The sequence below is a fragment of the Malus domestica genome, chromosome 14 (genome assembly GCF_042453785.1).
Source record: "Malus domestica chromosome 14, GDT2T_hap1".
Taxonomy (NCBI): Eukaryota; Viridiplantae; Streptophyta; class Magnoliopsida; order Rosales; family Rosaceae; genus Malus; species Malus domestica.
The window spans coordinates 27,698,602-27,720,748 of NC_091674.1; the positions used below are offsets into that span (position 1 = coordinate 27,698,602).

The 22,147-nt window shown below is 40.1% G+C and overlaps 2 protein-coding genes across 9 annotated transcripts; one reads left to right on the top strand and one right to left on the bottom strand.

Moving 5' to 3' along the window:
- Nucleotides 1–1,379: 1,379 nt before the first annotated feature.
- On the top strand, nt 1,380–20,784 carry LOC103422841 (hypersensitive-induced response protein 1). 8 transcript variants are annotated; one of them, XM_070812469.1, is made up of 8 exons: nt 1,477–1,642; nt 2,094–2,165; nt 3,065–3,150; nt 19,162–19,363; nt 19,562–19,682; nt 19,803–19,894; nt 19,978–20,074; nt 20,185–20,784. In XM_070812469.1, the coding sequence occupies exons 3-8, from the start codon at nt 3,128–3,130 to the stop codon at nt 20,538–20,540; spliced, it is 891 nt and encodes a 296-aa protein (XP_070668570.1). In that variant the 5' UTR covers nt 1,477–1,642; nt 2,094–2,165; nt 3,065–3,127; the 3' UTR covers nt 20,541–20,784. The 8 variants fall into 8 exon arrangements, with proteins under 8 accessions (XP_028948483.1, XP_028948485.1, XP_070668570.1 ...); XM_029092648.2 differs by having other exon boundaries at nt 1,503–1,642; nt 3,080–3,150; XM_029092652.2 differs by lacking the exon at nt 3,065–3,150 and having other exon boundaries at nt 1,423–1,642.
- On the bottom strand, nt 20,694–22,147 carry LOC103422842 (mitochondrial outer membrane protein porin of 36 kDa-like). Its single transcript, XM_008360895.4, has 5 exons — nt 22,026–22,147; nt 21,843–21,929; nt 21,691–21,752; nt 21,314–21,543; nt 20,694–21,175 (listed from the first exon to the last, which is right to left on the bottom strand). Exons 1-5 carry the CDS (start codon nt 22,072–22,074, stop codon nt 20,872–20,874), a joined length of 732 nt encoding a protein of 243 aa, XP_008359117.1. The 5' UTR covers nt 22,075–22,147; the 3' UTR covers nt 20,694–20,871.

Below are 22,147 nucleotides of genomic sequence, written 5' to 3' on the forward strand. Positions count from 1 at the left end.
ATTGTGTAGAGCATTTTCAGCAATTACATAAATTTCAGCACGCCTCATAGGTTGATCAATTGAGCTCTCATAAATTTTTGGTGAAGAGTTAGGATTATATAAGGGATTGGAGAGGATGGAGTTTCTTGCGGCTTCTTTGAAGGGCAAGTGGGAGATGATGATCAGAAGCAGAGATTCGGGTAACTTTGAGAGAGAAGAAGAGATTTCTTGTGGCGCAATTTTCGAGGGGAGAGGTGGTTATTGGCACCTCGTGGTATTCATTTGTTTGGGTTCTTGCATCATTGCAGACATCTTGGTCTTGCAATTCCATATTAGTTTCAGAGCTCTAGCTAGTTCAAACTTCACTTGGCTACACCAAGTTTAGTTTGAGGGGGGAGTAATAACAGAAATGCCACATGGCACTATTATAGTAGTGAAGTTTGTTAGTATAGTTAGAAGTGTATTATTGTAATTGGGATACATGGCTATATAAGGGATGATATAGCTATTATTTTCATTAAGTTCATTTGTATACATTTTCTCTAATTCAATCAATACAATCTTGTTTGTTTCTCTCTACCATTTCTTTCTCTTCATCTGTACCAATTCTTCATCATTGCAATGGAGTTAAAAATGACTACTCATAGGAAACCTAAACTAATCACTATAGACTACTCCCTAGAAACTAATCAAATGAAAAGATTTATTGGGACGTGTGTGTCAATGTGTACGATTTAAAATATAATAATAATAAATTTTGATATTGATTAAAGTAAATAATTTATTTAATATTTATTAACTCTTACTTTTTCTAAAAATAGTCCTATTTTTCAGAACATTTACTTACTGGGTGGGCTATAACAATTAAAAATAATAAAATAGTCTAAATTATCAATATTTTTAACCTTAAACAACTAAAACTCTTCCTATGCTAGAGCTCACTCTAGCCTTGTTACTGCCTCCGCTGTTACCATGACCAAAAGCCTAGCCTACCTAGGCTTTCTTATCTCATCATAATTCCATCACTCATCCATTTATCTTAATCCTCATTTAATGAATTTCAAATTTATTTTAAATTCATTTCTGACTACTTATCAATCTGTCACCACCACCACACGCTAGACATCCCAAATCAATTTGAACTGTACTGCTTGCTTAGGGATATATTCTGCATCCTATCTATCCCGTTTAAGAAAATGTAAGATAATTCATATTAAAAGATAATTATTATGATAAAAATCATATTATCTTTTAACAATAACAAAATTATCTTTACTTTCCTATCCAACAGTTAGAAGTTATGTTTACTCAATGATTTTGATTGCATGGACCGATGATGTAATTTTGGGTCCATACAGAACGACACCACCTATTTGGCCTTATTCACGAAATGACCTCACACTGTCATAGTCTTATTGTGAAATACTGAAACATTGCTAATTCATCGTTTGCAGCTGAGAGAACATTTATAGAAAAACGTATTAAATAAGAAATAATAATTATGACGAAGATGTACAAATGCACACGATCTTTCGCTCCGATGGAAAACTCAAAGCTTATCACTTTCCCCGGGTTTTATTCAATTTAAATACCGCAATTCTTATCTTTCTTCGTCTTCAAGCGTCGAAGGGGGAACTGAAATCTCCTAAGGTCTGCAAAAAAGGTACCTTTCGCATCTCATTCTCTGCAATTCTGAATTTTGGATGATGGGTTGATTTGCGATTTTCGTTTAATTAAGCAATTTGTATCGAAATTATTTGCTTTTTACGATATCTGCACATTTTCCAGGCAAAGTTCTGTTTTTTTTTTCCCGGAAATTTTGTTTTGTTATCAGTAATGATATTCTTATCATGCTTTTATATCATATTTATATACCATCTGAAGTGGTATTTGATATGAACAACCACATTATTTTAAATTAATTAGAATTTAATTTAAATTAAAAATCATATAATAAATCAATAATTAAAAAAAAAACTAGAATTAAATGATGATTGTGGCATACGAAGAGTCTTCTCCTTCCTTCCCATTCAATCATGTTTTTTCTCTCATTTTTTCTTCCATGCCAGTTCTTTCACTCCATATTTTTTTCACTCCAATTTTTTTCACGTTAGTGTGGACTACCACAATCTCAACTAATTCTCATATGGCAAACGTTCATCGACACTCCCCTATTTGGATTATTGGTAAGCATTTACCATTATTTTTCAATGAATTTATATATTTTTAGTCTGTTTATTCTTCTTCTTTCTCTCGATCTTCATTGGACTATTTACCTAAATTTTTTTTATCATAGAAAAATGACACTGGGGGTTGAAGATTTAACACTTTGAGTCATTAAGGACTCCATTTTGTGATGAAAATTTTGATATAACACTGCTTCTGGTATAAAATGTCAGCTTGAAATTATCCAAAACTAAAGAATATATTTGGATATTTTAGACGGATAATTTAGGGGTGTGCTATCCACACACCCTTTTTTACACCTTTTTTACTTCTCTCACACTCCTTGTTAATTTCTGTCTTTTGATATTCTTTAATTCATCCAATCCGACGGTCGAAAATTAAAAAGGTGTGAAAGAAGTAAAAAAGAGTGTGGATATCACACCCCATAATTTATCTCTAGAAGCCAAACTAATCCTATTTTGATTAGTCTATGCTTTATATTGCGGTGCTCAACGGTAGTACCTAACCCAATCATACCAAATGTAAAGGCTTTTCAACTGATTTTATTAATTTATTGACCCAATATTTTAATTTTATGGAGAAGTATTGCACCAGTAACATTGACCTTAATGTTGTTATTTATTGATCAGTAATGTTATTTTTACCATGTTTTTATACCACGTTTATATATCATTTTATGTGACATTTGATATAGACGGCCATATCATTTTATATTAATTATAATTTAATTTAAATTAAAAGTCATTTAATAAATCAATAATTACAACAAAAAAAAACTAGAATTAAATGATGATTATGACATACGAGAAGTATTCTTCGTACTTCCCCATTCAATCATGCTTTTTCTCATGTTTCTTCTTCCACGCCAGTTCTTTCACACCATATTTTTTCACCCTAGTTTTTTTCACGTTAGTGTGGACTACCAAATCTCAACTAATTCTCACATGCCAAAGGTTCATTGATGCTCCCCTATTTGGATTATTGGTAAGCATTTACCATTATTTGTCAATTAATTTATATATTTTTAGTCGGTTTATTCTTCTTCTTTCCCTCGATCTTCATTGGACTATTTACCTAAACCTTTTTGTTCATAGAAAAATGACACTAGGGGTTGAAGATTTAACACTCTGAGTCATTAAGGACTCCATCTTGTGATGAAAATTTTGATATAACACTGCTTCTGATCTAAAATGTCAGCTTGAAATTATCCAAAACTAAAGAATAAATTTGGATATTTTAGAGAGATGATTTATCTCTAGAAGCCAAACTAATCCTATTTTGATTAGTCTATGCTTTAGATTGCGGTGCCCAACGGTAGATTCTTCTACCATGAAACGGACGATATTTTTCTTTATTTTTCTCATCATGTAACTTGTAATATCTAAAATATACCGTATAATTGTAAAAAACTAAGTTACCAAAACCAATCATACCAAATGTAGACTTTTCAACTGATTTTATTAATTTGTTGACCCAATATTTTAATTTTATGGAGACAAATTGCACCAGTGACGTTTAGGGCCAGCCCTGAGAATTTGGAGGTCCTAGGTGAGCCTTCGAAGTAGGGTTTTAAAATTCTCTGATCTCTAGTTCTTTGTATATTGATTTGTATAAAAAAAGAATTCGCTAAATAAATAAAAAGTTCTATTTTCACATCAAATATCATTAAAAATTAATATCAAAAGAAGATAAATATACAAGCATTATTTAAACATTACTGTAGACATCGAAATTTCGGTAAATAAATGTTGACCGATAAATCAAAGTGTCAACGCTCATGTATTACATAAATTTTACACGTAGCATGTGACTCAACGAAAATTGAAATGAGTTGGAAAAGTCATCAAATAGGACACGTGTCAACACCTGGCAGAAACGACTTATTTCATCTTGAATATTATATTCAAAATTAGGCCTTGGAAAATTCTATAAATACAAGCCCAATTTCATTCATTTGGGAACCAATTGATATTACACCTTGAAGCTCTGAAGCTCTGAAGCTCTGAAACTCCGAAGCTCTCAAGCATCCAGGTTCCCGAAGAATCAAGAAAGTGTTCTTCGTTCTTCGTTCATCGTTCTTCCAAGATCAAGCCTCGACGGCCCTTGGATCAACAATCATCCACCTTCAAGATCAAGCCCCGACGGCCCTTGAAGAAAGCGTTCTTCGTTCTTCGTTCATCGTTCTTCCAAGATCAAGCCTCGACGGCCCTTGGATCAACAATCATCCACCTTCAAGATCAAGCCCCGACGGCCCTTGAAGAAAGCGTTCTTCGTTCTTCGTTCATCGTTCTTCCAAGATCAAGCCCCAACGGCCCTTTGGATCAACAATCATCCACCAATTCAAGATCAAGCCCCGACGGCCCTTGAAGAAAGCACCATCGTTCATCATCCGTTCATCCAAGATCAAGCCCCAACGGCCCTTTGGATCAACAACGTCGACAAATCCACACATCCAACCGTTCTTCAAGATCAAGCCCAAAAGCCCTTGAAGATCCGTTCATCACTGTTCTTCAAGATCAAGCCCAAAAGCCCTTGGAGATCCGTTCATCACTGTTCTTCAAAGATCAAGCCCAAAAGCCCTTGAAGATCCGCTCAAATCCACCTTCAAAGATCAAGCCCACGGCCCTTTGAAGAAACTTCCAACTGTTCATCCAAGATTAAGCCTCGACGGCCCTTGGATCAACGAAACACCCACCAATCAACACCTTACGGAGATCGAATCAGAGGATCAAATTTGAGAGAGATTGTAACCCAAAATCATCAAATACTTAATATTTGTTTGTGCGCGTCGTTTCTTGTCTCTTTCGTTTCAGGAATTTTCCGTGTTCACAAATTGGCACGCCCAGTGGGACAATCTCTGCCTCTCATCTCTTTCTCCGTTCAAGAAATTCAAGCGCGCTTCCAAAATTAATGGCATCAAGGAAGGCTCAAACTGTTCCCGCAACCGGCGCAAAGAACAAAAGCGTCCTCGTCGCAACTGGTGTCACTTTGGGCATCACGACTCGAAGCATAGCAAGAGCTACTTCTGCCGCCTCTTTCACCTCTGCATCAACTCTGCCAAGGGAACAAAAGCACCCAAGGCACGAGCCTTTGATCACCTTAGCCTCACTAAGGGCACCAAGGGGGAAAAGCCCAAGGAAATACTCCGAATCCATGCTCTCCGATGCCGGTTCAAGCGACAGTTCAGCCATGCAAGTCATGACCATTGGAGCAACTTCAATCGATGAGCAGCTGGCTCAAATGAATGAAGCAATCGCAAGGCTAACCCGAATTGTGGAAGAAAAAGACTTGCAAATTGCAGCACTAGTCAACCGATTGGAGGCACAAGACGGCGATAAACCCGACCCAGAGGATGATCCACTAAAGGGAGGAGCTGGCGGAGACGAAGAACCCCCGGTGAAGAAAATCAATGGGAAGCCCGAGCCAGACCAAGCAGCGGCACTCATGGGATCTCTTTCTATCCAGCAGCTGCAAAAGATGATCACCAACACCATCAAGGCACAGTACGAAGGGAGCTCAAATACCTCCGGGTTGTACTCAAAGCCGTATTCAAAGAAGATCGACGCCTTAAGGATGCCGAGGGGTTATCAACCACCAAAGTTCATGCAATTTGATGGAAAGGGAAACCCAAAACAGCACATTGCCTACTTCGTTGAAACTTGCAACAACGCAGGAACCGAAGGGGACTACCTCGCCAAGCAGTTTGTGCGCTCGCTAAAAGGAAACGCCTTTGAATGGTACACGGACCTAGAGCCTGAGTCCATCAACAGTTGGGAGCAATTGGAGCGGGAATTCCTCAACCGCTTCTACAGCACTCGCCGCACTGTGAGCATGCTAGAGCTAACAAGCACAAAGCAGTGGAAGGACGAACCAGTCATTGACTACATCAACAGATGGCGCACTTTAAGCCTCGACTGCAAAGACAGGCTCTCGGAAACCTCTTCAATCGAGATGTGCATCCAAGGCATGCAATGGGGTTTGCAATACATCCTTCAAGGCATTAAACCGCGGACCTTCGAGGAATTGGCCACTCGCGCCCATGACATGGAGTTGAGCATCGCCCATCATGGGAAGAAAGAACCGATCGCCGACTACAAGAACGACAAAGCTCTTGGGACAAAGGTGGAAAAGGCTGCATGGAAACCCACCAAGGAAGCGATGACGGTCAACACATCTCCCGTCAAAATATCCACACGAGGCAAGGCGATTCAAACCGAAGCTTTTCGTGATCAAGAGACGCGTAGACGCACTTTGAAGGAGCTTGAGGAGAAGACTTATCCATTCCCCGACTCTGATGTGGTTGCCATGCTAGATGACCTATTGGACAAGAAGGTGATCAGTTTGCCTGAGTGCAGACGGCCGGAAGAGATGAATCGTACTGACAGTCCAAGATACTGTAAATTCCACCGCTTCATCAGTCATCCGACAGAAAAGTGTTTCGTGCTGAAAGATCTCATCATGAAGCTGGCTCAGAAAGGAATCATCGAGCTAGATCTTGACGATGTGGGGGAGTCAAACTGTACCACCTTCACTTCTGGCTCTTCCGACTCAAAGGTTTCACCTCAACCGTTGGGGGCATCCTCCAAGACAAGCAAAGTAGAAGGATGGACTCAAGTCACTCCTAAGAAATTGCACAAGAAACATATGTCTCCTCCACAAGTCCGCCAATCGGAAAGGGGGCAAAGCAGCTCTTGTCAACCTTCAAAGCAACGTGAACGTGTTGAAGATGATGAAATTTCGACACATAGACTGTCCATCCCCATCACGATGCGCGACTTCTTGCCCGAAAACTTCTTCAAACACACGGTCAAAGCTCCTTGCTATGAAGATTGCGAGGAACGACTTTCTCAGATCGCTTGACGAACCAACCAATGCTCCTTGTTCGCACGAGCCTAAAACTGCACGAACCAAAGCTCCTGGTCTGCACGAGCATAAAAGGCAACACCAAAGCTCCTGGTCTGCACGAGCATAAAAGGCAACACCAACGCTCCTGGTCTGCACGAGCCTAAAAGGCGACAACCCAAAGCTCCTTGTCTGCACGAGCTGAAACTACAACACGGCACCAAATGCTCCTTGCCTGCACGAGCTGAAACTGCAACACGGCACCAAATGCTCTTTGTTCGCACGAGCCTAAAACTGCACGAACCAAAGCTCCTGGTCTGCACGAGCATAAAAGGCAACACCAAAGCTCCTGGTCTGCACGAGCCTAAAAGGCGACAACCCAAAGCTCCTTGTCTGCACGAGCTGAAACTGCAAACGGCACAAAAAAAAAGAAAATACCAAAAAAAAAATATATATATGTATGTATTTGAACTACGTTTTGACTTGATCTCTTTCTTTGGAAGGGTACGTAGGTAGCTTGAATATTCAATTACAAGTTCAGTCACATCAAAATAAAAAATAAATGCTTTATTAAATAGAGTCAATTTTATTTAAAAAAAAATGAATACATATGTTATTATGTATTTAAAAAAAAAGAAACGTATGTTATTATGTAAAAAAAATAATTAAAAAAAAAAAAAAAAGAGATACATGTTTTATGTATTTACAAAAAAAAAAAGAAGAAAAAAAAACATATGTTTTATGTATTAATATATATATATATATATATATATATATATATATAAAGGGCCTCAGAAGCAGCCCGTGTCCAAAACCAGATCAACCCAGGCTCGGCTGTCAAAGCCCAAGTCTCTCGCAGCTCTTTCTCCCTAGCGAGCTCAGCTCTCATCCTCACTCGGCCCTAAGCCTCGTCTCCACCAATAGAAAGGGAGTAAGAGCCCGGGCCTCCTTTTATTTCACAGGCCCAGATGCCAAGACCAAACCCGGCAAGAAGCCCAAAAGACCTTGCCATCTTCCTCCCTGTCAGGATCCGACATTAAAGTCACCGTCGATCTCTCCTGATCATCGTCAATAGCTGCAATACCACCTCAGCAGATTTCGGTCATGGCATCAAAGCTCTGCGACTCTTGCCAATCGGCGACGGCGACTCTGTACTGCCGCACCGACTCCGCCTTCCTCTGCGTCAACTGCAACTCCAAGATCCACGCGGCCTCGTGGCTGCTCCCGAACCCCAAGGCGGTGGAAAATCCAGATCTGAACTCGGGGCAGTGCTTGTTCCAGGAAATGGATCCGTATCTGGATCTGGACTACGGGCTTTGGATCCGAAACTTGAAGAAGCTCAGGAGCAGAACAGCTGCGGCGCGGACGGCGTCGTTCTGGTGCAGAGCAGGAACATGCAGCCTCTGCTAGTTAACGACCACAGCTTCGAACTTGACTTCTCCGCCGACGCAACCCGATTCCGGCAACCGCTTCTGGGGCCGAACCTTCTGCTCCCACGACTCTGTCGGAAAATTCTCCTGCCTCACAGCCGACTGCAGCTCAGGAAAATTGGAGTGCTCAGGCAACGGAGCCACCCCGCCCGCCACTCTCGCTGAATTCACACTCGACGGCTCCGGCGGGCTTGATTTCTACGCCGTCAGAACCACCGTCAGAGACCCAGTACGACTCCAAGCCTTGCCTCCTCTCTCACTCAGTCTCTCTGCAACTACAAGACAGAATCTAAGTGCGATGGCTACCGTTCCGGGACAACTGATCTGGAAGATTGCAATGAAGAACAACTAATTCCTAACAAAGGAGTTCGGCAGAGGCTCAAAGAAGACACCAGCAGCAAGCGATTCTTCAAAGCGCTCCGAGATCGAGCAGAAGCAAATCCAGAAGCGCTAAGCCACCGCTGCATCTTCCTCCGCCAACACATCATCCACTACGCCACGTCGTGCCATCTCCACAGTCATCCTCTTCTCCATCGTCATGTTCTCCATCCAAACTACATGGCACCGCCGCCATCGCTGCAGCTACGACAGCCAACGTGTCAGCCTCTCCGGCAGTGCACGTCGCGTTTTCAAATCTGGTTTTCTGGCGGGTTCGGATCTGTCAGTAACCCCATGCCCATCTCATCATTCTCCTGCCCTTTGGATCATCTTCCCCGCTCTCCGCCGTTGAGAAACTCCTCCATTGAAGAAGCAGCAGCCATGCCGTTGCAGGAGTACGTGGACAGGATGCGGTAAATCTCTGGCACTCCAACCTCTCGCCAACTCCGACCGCGATCCACCAGGCGATGCAGCTGGGCACACCAATCCACACCATTGTCAAAATGGAACGAGGATCCTCTCTGCCTTCTCTCCGCCGTCTCTGCGACATCCAGTTCGACATGACATAGGTGACGTGGATGGTAGCGCCGTTCTTGAACTTCGAGGGTTGAAGCCGTTAAAGCTCAATGGTTGTTGAAGCTCGGGTCTTGCTCATCATCCACGTTCTTCCCCATGAACACGCTCAGCCCAAGTCACCATCTCCTCCACCATCGAGGTCGTCCCTACCTTGCCTCCGCTCAGTTCGAGGGTCTTGGGTTCGAAGTCCTTCTTTGCCTCGCTACTGTACCGTGGGACTTGGATTGCATCCCTCTCCTCCTCGACACTGTCACTCACTCAACCTCCCGATCGCTGCGATCTCATTCCAAATCGCGAGGAACACCCTTTGGTCCAAATCCTGGGGCTGAGACCATCCGACCCGGAAAAGACCTTGCGGGTCGCGAGAACTGCTTTGAAGAGAGCCCCCGCTGCTCCAGCTTCTGTGCATGCTTCATCCGTCATCCTCGCCTGCTCTTTGTAAGCTTCCACCCCCGCGGCAGATGGTCGCCCTTCATCCCATGCAGCGAACATACATATATATATATATATGTATATGTATGTATGTATAATAATATTTAAAAAAATTAATAATAATAATTATAAAAAAAAAAAAAAAAATGGTGCGGTATGAGTGGTGGTGAGTGTGAGCACCACAGAAAGCAAAAAAATATATATATAATAATAATTTTTTTTTTTTTAAATGATGACAGGAATCATTGATTGAAGGATGGTGGTGTGGTATGAGTGGTGGTGAGTGTGAGCACCACCGAAAGCAAAGAAGAAAATATAATAAAAAAAAAAATTTTGATTTGGTATGTGTGAGTACCACCGAAAAAAAAAAAGGGTTTTATCTTTGGTGCGTCTGGCACCATGATTAAAGAAAAAAAATGTTTGATGTTTGGTGCTCTGCAACCATAAAAAAATAAAAAAATAAATAAAAAATGGGTGCACAATGATTAAAAATATATATATACATATATAATAAAAAGACGGTGCATTACGCACCATCTGCAAAAAAAAAAAAAAAAAAAAAAAAAAAAGAAAAAAGTTTCTTTATGCTTTTGGCACTAAATAAATAAATATATATATATACACACACAAAGAATGAAATAAGGCTCATCTATTGATTTCTTTGAAAATTTACAAAAAAATGTACATTTTACATCAGTACAAAAAAAAAAAAAAAAAAGTCAAATCAAATTTACAGGAGGGGATCTTCAAGGATGATCAGGTGGCGCCTTATCACTCGGCGAAACTCCAGGAAGAAGAGGAGCCGGAGGTTGATCATCTGGAGCTTCATTACGCGGGACAGCCCCAGAAGACGAAGGCAAATGCTGCTGGAACAAACCCACAAACCTCTGATGATCAAGTAAAATTTGACCATCAGATTCCTGCATCTGGTTAATCTTCCTCTTCATGTTTGTCGCATAGCTATGTGCGAGCTTATGCAACTGTTTATTCTCCTGCTTAAGCCCTCTAATCTCCTGTTTGAGACTCATCACTTCCGCCGCCAATGATTCAACTTGACAGGTTCGAGCAAATAGGCGTTGGGCCATATTAGACACAGAACCTGCACACTGCACACTGAGAGCCAGAGAATCCTTAACAGCCAACTCATCAGACCGTTTGGAAAGTAGTCTGTTATCTCTGGGAGTGACAAGGTTTCGGGCCACCACCGCAGCAGTCATATCATTCTTCACCACTGAATCCCCAACGGTAAGAGGACCAGTGGGGGATATGAAGGATGGGCGCCATATGTTGTCTGGAGAAGAAGGGACTGCCTCTTCACCAAGATTCAAGTCAAAACGACGATCGGATGGGCCAGACATTTTCAAAGGTGTTAAAGAAAGAAGAGGTCGGACAAATCGAGATCTTAGAAGTGCAAGAAGGTACAAGCAAAAATTCAAGTGTGCTTTGAAATGAACTGCCTGCCTCTATAAAAAATCAGCACTCGACGGGATTTCAGAGATCGAAGAGGCGAGCTCTGAATTCGAAGAGGCCATTCAAAAATCGAAGAGGCAAGCTCAGAAATCGGAGAAGCATCTTGCTTTTCCAGACACGTCGGCACCTGTCACACGCAAACTCAGCTTTGCGGAAATCACGGGTAATTTGTCGAAGCGCCGATCCCAGATATCGAAGAGGCGCTAGTCTTTTTCAGCCGCATCATCACCTGTCATATGCACACTCAACTTTGCGCAAATCACGGGCAATTTGTCGAAGATTTTCGGTGAAGGAGAAAGCACGTGAAAGTTTACTGTTCAATCACGCGTTAGTTGCCGACACAAGTGAAAGAATAGTACCTCTACAGGTATTAAGGGACCTCCTATAACTGTCCACCTTCACCTTCCATAGCGAGGCAGACATACAGAACCTTTCTTCATCTCCGAGAATGCCTTCCCAACGAAGCCTCTCGAGTCACTTAGTGTTCCTTATTCCTTGGGGTACCTCTGTAAGCCAATAACTTCAAAGCAAAAGTATCTCATATCACCAGGGTAGAAAGCAAGAGTATCTCATATCATGCGTTCTCCCTGTCGTTTCCTTTGTCCTTGCTCCTACCTACAAAGACAAGGATAAAGAAAACAATATGCCGGAACTTCCACTCAAACTCGGGTAAGGAACCGACTGCTTGGAACCCTTCCCTGATTGCCTGCCTAGCACTGCTCTCGAGTACTCGTCTCCCACTGCTGCTGTACTTCCATAGAAGCTGTCACATCTGCCTGGAGAACAGATAAGGCAAGTGAAAATGATACCTTGCAGCATGTGGAGACAACGTGCTGAAGAAACAAGCAGAGAAGAATGCGGCCTGCACAGTCAACTCAGCAGAAGGAGTCCGAGCTGAAGAACTCGAGAAGATGCCACATCTGCCTGGAGAACAAATAAGGAAATGCGGCATGCACAATCAACTCAGCAGAAGGAGTCTGAACTGAGAAACTCGAGCACATGCCACATTCTGCCAGAAGAATAGATAAGGCAAGGGAAATGATACATTGAAGCATGTGGAGACAAGCATAAAGCACGTGCCGATTCATCCGCTACTTCTTCAAAATCAAAAGTATCTCATATCATCAAAGTTGCAATCACTCTGTGTGAAGGACTCGTTTTGACCCTCAAATTCTTGGGTCGACTTACTAGGCGTTGTGAGCTGCACGTGTCGATTCACCACCCTTGAATCGAATCCTTAAAGATCAAGTCACCGACTGGAAGAAAAGCCCATCAATCTTGAAGATCATACCGTTGACCAAACTGCTCAGGTGTGAATTAGAAAGATTGAACAAAGAAACAGGTTGTCACCTTTACCTCGTGCCTGCTTGCCATGTGTTCGAGTCAACCTTCAAGAATCAAGCCTCAACGGCCCTTGAAGAAGTTTCCAGCCAAATTCAAGATCAAGCCTCGACGGCCCTTGAGGAAATCACAAGTCCGATTCAAGACTAAGTGTCTACCACCCTTGAATCAAAACCTAGTTCCAGAATAAGCTGTGGAAAATCAACAATTGGAGGAATCTAGAAAAAAACCTCCAACCCAGTTCAAGATCAAAGCTGTGGAAGGTCAACAAGCGCAACAAAATACGTGCCGATTCGTCCACTACCAAAGCAAAAAATCATCTACCACATGAAGCTCCTTGTGGTCCAATTTCAACCTTCAAGATCAAGTCTCGACGGCCCTTGAAGAAATTTCAAACAAAAGTTCAAGAACAAGCCTCAACGGCCCTTGAAAAAATCTCAAGCCCAATTCAAGATCAAGCCTCAACGGCCCTTGAAGAAATCTCCAGCCCAATTCAAGATCAAGCCTCGACGGCCCTTGGATCGACATCTACAGTAAGGGACTTCAAAACGCATCTCCTACACGTGACAAGCACATGTATACGACGTGCCTTGAAGTGGGGGCATTTGTAGACATCGAAATTTCGGTAAATAAATGTTGACCGATAAATCAAAGTGTCAACGCTCATGTATTACATAAATTTTACATGTAGCATGTGACTCAACGAAAATTGAAATGAGTTGGAAAAGTCATCAAATAGGACACGTGTCAATACCTGGCAGAAACGACTTATTTCATCTGGAATATTATATTCAAAATTAGGCCTTGGAAAATTCTATAAATACAAGCCCAATTTCATTCATTTGGGAACCAATTGATATTACACCTTGAAGCTCTGAAGCTCTGAAGCTCTGAAACTCCGAAGCTCTCAAGCATCCAGGTTCCCGAAGAATCAAGAAAGTGTTCTTCGTTCTTCGTTCATCGTTCTTCCAAGATCAAGACTCGACGGCCCTTGGATCAACAATCATCCACCTTCAAGATCAAGCCCCGACGGCCCTTGAAGAAAGCGTTCTTCGTTCTTCGTTCATTGTTCTTCCAAGATCAAGCCTCGACGGCCCTTGGATCAACAATCATCCACCTTCAAGATCAAGCCCCGACGGCCCTTGAAGAAAGCGTTCTTCGTTCTTCGTTCATCGTTCTTCCAAGATCAAGCCCCAACGGCCCTTTGGATCAACAATCATCCACCAATTCAAGATCAAGCCCCGACGGCCCTTGAAGAAAGCACCATCGTTCATCATCCGTTCATCCAAGATCAAGCCCCAACGGCCCTTTGGATCAACAACGTCGACAAATCCACACATCCAACCGTTCTTCAAGATCAAGCCCAAAAGCCCTTGAAGATCCGTTCATCACTGTTCTTCAAGATCAAGCCCAAAAGCCCTTGGAGATCCGTTCATCACTGTTCTTCAAAGATCAAGCCCAAAAGCCCTTGAAGATCCGCTCAAATCCACCTTCAAAGATCAAGCCCACGGCCCTTTGAAGAAACTTCCAACTGTTCATCCAAGATTAAGCCTCGACGGCCCTTGGATCAACGAAACACCCACCAATCAACACCTTACGGAGATCGAATCAGAGGATCAAATTTGAGAGAGATTGTAACCCAAAATCATCAAATACTTAATATTTGTTTGTGCGCGTCGTTTCTTGTCTCTTTCGTTTCAGGAATTTTCCGTGTTCACAATTACACGATTCACATTTTTAGACACAAATGTATTAAATGTTTGCAGTTAAGAGTTTAAGATTGAGAGAGAAGAACAATAAAACTTGATTGACGAGTATAATAAATTCAACGCCAATTGTTTCTCTTGTGTTTTTTTTCTTCTTCTAAAATCAACATCAAACTAACGAATTAAATATTAAAATAATTCATTAAATAAAAAATTAATGAAAAAATATATATAAATTCAAAGTTTTAATTACCTTAAAGTACAATCTTTAAGACCATATGATAATTGGTTTAAACATTCAATAGAAATGGAGAGAATGAGAAGTTGGTTTAAACATTCGATATAAATGGAGAGAATGAGAAGTTGAAAGAAAAAAGATTACAAGGAGACTTGAGTTTTATAACTTTATATGCATTTGGACAGATGGATTGTGTAACATCCCACATCGCCTATGGGAGTGGATCTTGTAAGCCTTATATGTATATTCCCACATCTTCCTAGCACGAGGCCTTTTGGGAGCTCACTGGCTTCGGGTTCCATTGGAACTCCGAAGTTAAGTAAGTTCGCGCGAGAGCAATCCCATGATGGGTGACTCACTGGGAAGTTCTTGTGTGAGTTCCTAAAAACAAAACCGTGAGGGCGTGGTCGGGGCCTAAAGCGGATAATATCGTGCTACGGTGAAGTCAAGCCCGGGATGTGACAATTTGGTATCAGAGCCAATCCCTGGCCGAATGTGTGCTGACGAGGACGTCGGGCCCCTAAGGGGGGTGGATTGTAATATCCTACATTGCCCAGGGGAGTGAATCGTGTAAGCCTTATATGTATATTCCCACCTCTTCCTAGCACAAGGCATTTTGGGAGCTCACTGGCTTCGGGCTCCATCGGAACTCCGAAGTTAAGCGAGTTCACGTGAGAGCAATCTCATGATGGATGACCCACTGGGAAGTTCTCATGTGAGTTCCCAAAAACAAAACCGTGAAGGCGTGGTCAGGGCCCAAAACGAACAATATTGTGCTACGGTGGAGTCGAGTCCGTGATGTGGTGGGGGTCCGGGCCAGGATGTGACATATTAGCAATAAATTTGAAAAACAAGAAAAATCAACATTTCCACTGCACTAACAAATGAATTATGATATTTCTTACTTTTTTTGTATTCATATGTTAATTACATGATATAAATTTTTTTTGGGCCCTTCCGAAGTGGGGGCCCTAGGCAGGCGCCTACTTAGGCTACCCTCAGGGCCGGCCCTGGTGACGTTGACCTTAATGTTGTTATTTATTGATACAACCAGTTTTCTACACTTCTATGTGGAGATTATTACTTTTCATCTACCCATACTTTTCAAGTTTTCATGTACAGTAATGCATTCTTACCATGTTTTTATACCACATGTATATACTATCTTATATGACATCTGATGTGGACAGTTACATTATTTAAATTAATCAAAATTTAATTTAAATTTAAAACTATTTAGTAAACCAATAATTTAAAAAAAAAAACTGGAATAAAATGGTGATTATGGCATACGAGAAGTTTTCTCCTTCCTTCCCATTTAATCCTGCTTCTTCTCCCGTTTCTTCTTTCACGCCCTATTTTTTCACTCCAGTTTTTTTCAAGTCAGTCAAATCCACCACAATCTAAATTCTAAATTAAATCTCATACGACAAGGTTCAAGGGTTACCCTATTTAGATTATTAGTACGCATCTATCATTTTTTTCAATGAATTTAATTGTTTTTAGTCTGTTTATTTCTTCTTCTTTCTCTCAATTCCCATTGTGTAGCAAGATAAATTCTTCTTCAGGTCTTGATCAGAGTTGACTTTAGTGGTGTTGTGACGAGGGATGAAGGTTTCCTGACGACACATACTTGAGAGCATCTTCAAAAGAGATACCAAAATCTACATATCAGCTATAACAGTAAAAAAAAAAACCACACTAATATTCTCCAATCGAAGTGTCAAATCCTATGTGGTGATGACATGAATTGGCAGCAAAAGAGGTTGCTGTCAAATTTGACCGCAGCTTCAAATGTTTTTTTATTAATTATTAAATGTATTTTATTAAATTTTAATTAGTTTAATCATTTATTATAATTAATGTTGAGTTGACCGATGCAATTTTCCTACTTTTTTCTTTTTTTCAATCAAGGAAGGTGAACAAATTACTGATTAAACTTTAAATGTTATTTATTAAATTTTAATTAGTTTAATAATTTATTTTATAAAATAATAAAATAATAATTTAATTTGACATATCGGTTGGAGAACAAAACTTTAAAAGATGTCAAAGTGCCACATAAGCTGTCAAAATTTAAATTTTATGTTCAAAATTTGAATATCTCCTTTGGAGATGGTCTGAGATTCCTTTAATTTGATTATAGGTAGGAACAAGATAAGAGTCATTAATGACTCAGAGTGTTAAATCTTCAACCCCCAGCGTCATTTTTCTACGAACAAAGGTTTAGGTAAATAGTCCAATGGAGATTGAGAGAAAGAAGAGGAATAAACAGACTGAAAAAATATAAATTCATTGAAAAATAATGGTAAATGCTTACCAATAATCCAAATAGGGGAGCGTCGATGAACCTTTGGCATATGAGAATTAGTTGAGATTGTGGTAGTCCACACTAACATGAAAAAAACTGGAGTGAAAAAAATATGGCGTGAAAGAATTGGCTAGAAGAAGAAACAAGAGAAAAAGCAGGATTGAATGGGGAAGGAAGGAGAAGACTCCTTGTATGCCACAATCACTATTTAATTCTAGTTTTTTTTTTAATTATTGATTTATTAAATGGTTTTTAATTTAAATTAAATTCTGATTAATTTAAATGATGTAGCTGTCCACATAAGGTAGTATATAAATGTGGTATAAAAACATGGTAAGAATAATATTACTGTTTTGTTTTTGAATTGCAACATGGGTTTTGGAAATGTAATCAACGGAATAGTAATAATTGATATAAGGTGAAAGTTTCAATTTTTCTGTATATATGTGAAGCCTATGAAACAAATGTGAAATGTGCAATGTGGGTTAGGCTAGTTGGTCGTGACAGTGTGTACCCGAGTTTGAATATCTCTCATGTAGTTTAAAATATTGCATTAATTATAAAAAAAAAAAAATGGAGAAACAAATGCAGTCCATATGTCGTTTTCGTGGTTAATAAGGTCAAAGAGTGTTAGATCTTAGCTGTGACACTGACAATGAATGATGGGGGAGTGGAATGTATTCATTTGATACATGTGCGTCTGTTCTTGTTCTTTGATTTTGTATACTAAGTTATCTCTTGGTTGTATCTTGATGAATACTATGTACTGCTGCCAATGTTTGCTATTTAAACACCTTTTACGATGTTTCTGAGGCTTGTTCTGCAGTAAACTAGTTTGTTTTATGTAGGAATTTGCAATTTTTAAATGTTAATTTTTATTTTGTTTGGGATTTAATTGTGTGAAGTTGTTGTTACAGCTCATAGTATTAAGTGTTCTTCGTTATATACCTAGTGGCGAATTATCGGTATCTAATTCATTGATTTTGTAAGTTTTCATTGTATTTGTGCCAGAGTGGTATAACCTGAAACTTGAGATTTAGAAGTCTATACTGTCAGAGTCTATATATATCTTACATTCTTACCTTGTTTGGGTCATCCCATTCCTATCTTTCTTCCTTCTTCCCTTCCTCTCTTGTTGTTCTCCTCTGTTAGTAGTCTCTCCTTTCTCTCTCTCTCTCTCTCTCTCTCTCTCTCTCTCTCTCTCTCAAGGTGAACAAATAGTTTTGGGGGTGTCTGTGTTCTTGTTCTCGGTATTTTAAAATGTGTTTTGCATCTAAAACATCTTTTTTATACAACCTACTTGGAATCTAGGATGGTGTTATGAAAGATCAACTTGAATTATGTCCATGTTTCAATCATGCCTCAGTTCTGTTGTCTCTTTTGCTTGACTAATGAGTTTTAAATCTCTCTAGCTCATGCCTAATCACGTAGAGAGAGAAACACTAGTATTATTGTCTTTGATGACTTTGAAGTTAGTGGGTTCTTGATATGGATTATTGGTCTTGAACTTGTGATCTATGTAGTTTCTTGTATACTTCTGCTACTTGTTTAATTAGGTATTGTGAAGTATAAAAAACTCAAAAGCCTTGAATAATCAGCTAGAAAGAATTTTCTGTAAAGTGGGATTGGATATCTTTAATTTATATTGGGACTTGGATTGTCTACCCTCTCATTTCGGTGCCCTCCTCGTGCCCTTCTGTTTGTGTGGTCACGATTAAGCCACGTCAACGTTTTATATACTATTTCTTTTTGTTTTATTATTTTTATAAAAAAACAATATAAAATGTTGACGTGGCTTAACCGTGACCACACAAAACAGGAGGGCACGGAAAGGGCACCGAAATGGGAGGGCAGACAATCCAAGTCCTTTATATTGATTGACTTCCTCTCGTTTTACTTTTTTATAATGTTGCTTGATTCTTCTGAAAGTAAATTTGTTTGAGGAAATCGTTACAACAACTTTATATTAATTTATATCTATCCGAATCTTAGATTAATTACGCAGGAAGCTTGATACTTTTTTTTTTCTTCTTTATACCCGCTATTTGATTGAACAGTATTCTTGTGTTGAAATTTTATTAACTTCGACCAGGCAACTATATTACCAATATCTAGTAATTTTTCATGATTTTTGTTCTTCTTATACGAAGATTTCTAACGCTGTTGAAAATCTGAAATCATGATTATTACTGTATAATCCTTTTTCCTTTCCTATAAATTGTTTGTTTCCAGCAAATTCCTGACTTGCGTATATCTTTCTTGGAGGTACAGTAGTGAAGAGAACATGGGTAATTTATTCTGTTGTGTACAAGTTGATCAATCCACAGTAGCTATAAGGGAGAGATTTGGAAAGTTTGTGGAAGTTCTTGAGCCAGGATGTCATTACCTGCCTTGGTTTCTTGGGCATCAGCTTGCTGGCCATCTCTCTCTTCGTTTGCAGCAATTGGACGTGCGCTGTGAGACCAAGACAAAGGTGTGTCAACTTTCATTAGTGGAGATGACTTAATCCGTAGCATTTGTGCTCATTGCATTTCTTCTAGTTGAATATTGGACACTTTCATTCTCCAAAGTTTTTTCGGACAAGAAACTGAATTTGCTGTCTCATTGCATGTTTTTTTATTTCAAGTTCTTTATATGTGAAACTTGAAATATTTTGTAATATACTTTTCAGGACAACGTATTTGTTAACGTCGTTGCATCTATTCAATATCGTGCTCTAGCAAACAAAGCAGATGATGCTTTCTACAAACTCAGCAACACAAGGTCTCAAATCCAGGCCTATGTCTTTGATGGTATAAACTAAATATCCCTCTTAATAAATCAGATATATGCAACTTTTGGATACACGTATATTAGTTTTTTTAATCAGAAGTATTTATAGCTAATTGAATTTGCCTTTTCCATTTCCGCAGTGATTAGAGCTAGTGTTCCAAAGCTGAATCTGGATGCTGCTTTTGAGCAAAAGAATGAAATTGCAAAAGCGGTGGAAAATGAGCTCGAAAAAGTAATGTGGCAAAGCAAAAGTCATAGAATACTGTGGTCTCTAAATACAACTTGATTTTAACCAAGTTGCTTTTCGTGCTGCAGGCTATGTCTGCTTATGGTTATGAGATTGTACAAACGCTCATTGTTGACATAGAACCAGATGAGCATGTGAAACGGGCAATGAATGAAATCAATGCTGGTATGAGTCTTATTCTCGATGATTATGCAGTTCCTTTAACGTATTTTATTGTTCTACATATGTGATATGTTCGGTTTCAATTGTTTTACTGTATTTTCTCTATTTTTTAGCTGCAAGAATGAGGGTGGCAGCTAATGAAAAGGCAGAGGCTGAGAAGATTTTGCAAATTAAACGAGCTGAGGGTGAGGCTGAGTCAAAGTATCTCTCTGGGCTGGGTATAGCTCGCCAGCGTCAAGCAATTGTAGATGGTTTGAGAGATAGTGTGCTGGGGTTTTCCGTCAATGTTCCAGGGACAACCTCAAAGGATGTCATGGACATGGTCCTTGTCACACAGTATTTTGACACCATGAAGGAAATTGGCGCTGCCTCTAAATCCTCTGCCGTGTTTATTCCCCATGGACCTGGTGCTGTACGCGATGTTGCTTCTCAGATTCGTGATGGACTTCTTCAGGGTTCTCACCAGTAGTAGGGTTCTTCTACAAGCTTTTTGTTGCTCATCTGCAGGAACTTCTTTTGGGTCATTGCGGCGTGCTTTATTTGTTTTTAGTTTTCTTTTTGTGGTTTAATTGTTTAATATTATATGTGAGCATTTACACTTTCTGGTGAGCGTATAATGATCTTATACAATAAGAGTATTCTTCGTGTATTAACTTGAATCATGTACAGTTTCGCCTTTTACAGACGACTCTAAAAGCGTTTTTATTTGTTTAGTGCATGAATTTCTTCATAGAAACATATCGCAATTTTACTCTTTTTCGCAATCTGATCATTTGACTTTGCTTACAAATTAGATTATTTCACAGCCTAACAGAAAGAGAGAGTCCAAATCTTGGACTTCTCTGTACGCCCATAAAATCCACTTCTCCGGACATAGACAGGAACAATTTCTGCCAAAACCCTTGCCGTATAAGAACGCCAACATTCCCGTGTGTGCTAACTCGAGCCTTCGCCAGTGTAGATGGAAAAAACGCGTGCTGGGCACCAACAGCAAGGGCACTATCGTTGGTTGAAAACCGGTGCTTCAACTCTGCTCCAAGGGCTGTGTTGCTCAGGGGGTTGACCATGGTGAAGCATGAAGCTTTTACAGTGTCAAGCTTGTCCCTGCATATTCAAAAAGTTACATATGCTGCTTTTGTGTGTGCATGTGTGTTTGTGTGTGCGCGTGTGTGTATATGTGTGTGTGTGTATATATAATTTGTAAACATTCTCTCTTCTCCAAGCTCTCACAGGATTGCTCACAAGGATAAGGAAGCAGAAACAAAGTCACTGTTCAAGCTGAAACCGGCACTGAATTTTGCTAATGCTCCCGCAGATATGTCGAAGGCAAGGTCGGTTCCAATGGAGCACACAGAACTGCCTCCTATCACTGCAGAAAAGAGTGCAACCGGTTCACACATTTTCAGCGGATTTCTTTTCAACCCGATTCCTCCAGCAATCTCGGCAACACCATTTTCGTATTGCAGTTCCATCTGTCACAACATTAAAGACTATTGATCTAGATTCTAGAGCAACATCAAGGTGAAAAATAGTTCAAATGGAAAAGCACGGAGAATCGCAGGATGACTACTTTAGAGTGCTAATAACAATCCTGACAGAAAATGATGGGAAATTTTTACCTGGCCATAATCCGGCACGTTAAAACTGAAAAGGGTGCTGAGTCCAGGAGCAATCAAATTAACTGCACATCAAACCGTCGCGAAAAAATGAGTTTCAACGCAGTTTCATACTTTGACAGAAGAAGCAAATCACAGAGATCAGTCAGACTAACCTTTGCACGAGATGTCACTGATCCAGTTGAAGTCTTTGGATTCAAACCGAATTGGCAGTTCATGAACATAGTCCTTGTAGAGAAGATCTGATAAAAAATACAAGAAAATGTTTAGGATTGATAGAAAGGGAAAGAGGAGGCAAAGAGAAGAAGGAAGAACTGGGTGTGCAGAGTAAATTGAACCTCTGGCATCCTTGCCAATGTTGTAGCGCACACCCGAAGTGTTACTCATTGCTTGTTACTGAACTGGGTGTGCAGAGTAAAATTATATAATGTGGGGTGCTTTGCATGGGGATTTAGTGAGG

What these genes read in the sequence shown, in the direction of transcription:
- LOC103422841 (XM_008360894.4), top strand. Translation starts at nt 17,055, where the DNA reads ATGGGGAAGGAAGGAGAAGACTCCTT. An exon ending in AAGGAAGGAGAAGACTCCTT is followed by an intron (nt 17,081 to 19,161) that starts GTATGCCACAAT and finishes TTGGAGGTACAG; the next exon opens with TAGTGAAGAGAACATGGGTA. An exon ending in TGGAAAATGAGCTCGAAAAA is followed by an intron (nt 19,895 to 19,977) that starts GTAATGTGGCAA and finishes TTCGTGCTGCAG; the next exon opens with GCTATGTCTGCTTATGGTTA.
- LOC103422842 (XM_008360895.4), bottom strand. Translation starts at nt 22,074, where the DNA reads ATGAGTAACACTTCGGGTGTGCGCTACAACATTGGCAAGGATGCCAGA. An exon ending in ACGTGCCGGATTATGGCCAG is followed by an intron (nt 21,544 to 21,690) that starts GTAAAAATTTCC and finishes ATGTTGTGACAG; the next exon opens with ATGGAACTGCAATACGAAAA. An exon ending in GTTTCTGCTTCCTTATCCTT is followed by an intron (nt 21,176 to 21,313) that starts GTGAGCAATCCT and finishes TTGAATATGCAG; the next exon opens with GGACAAGCTTGACACTGTAA.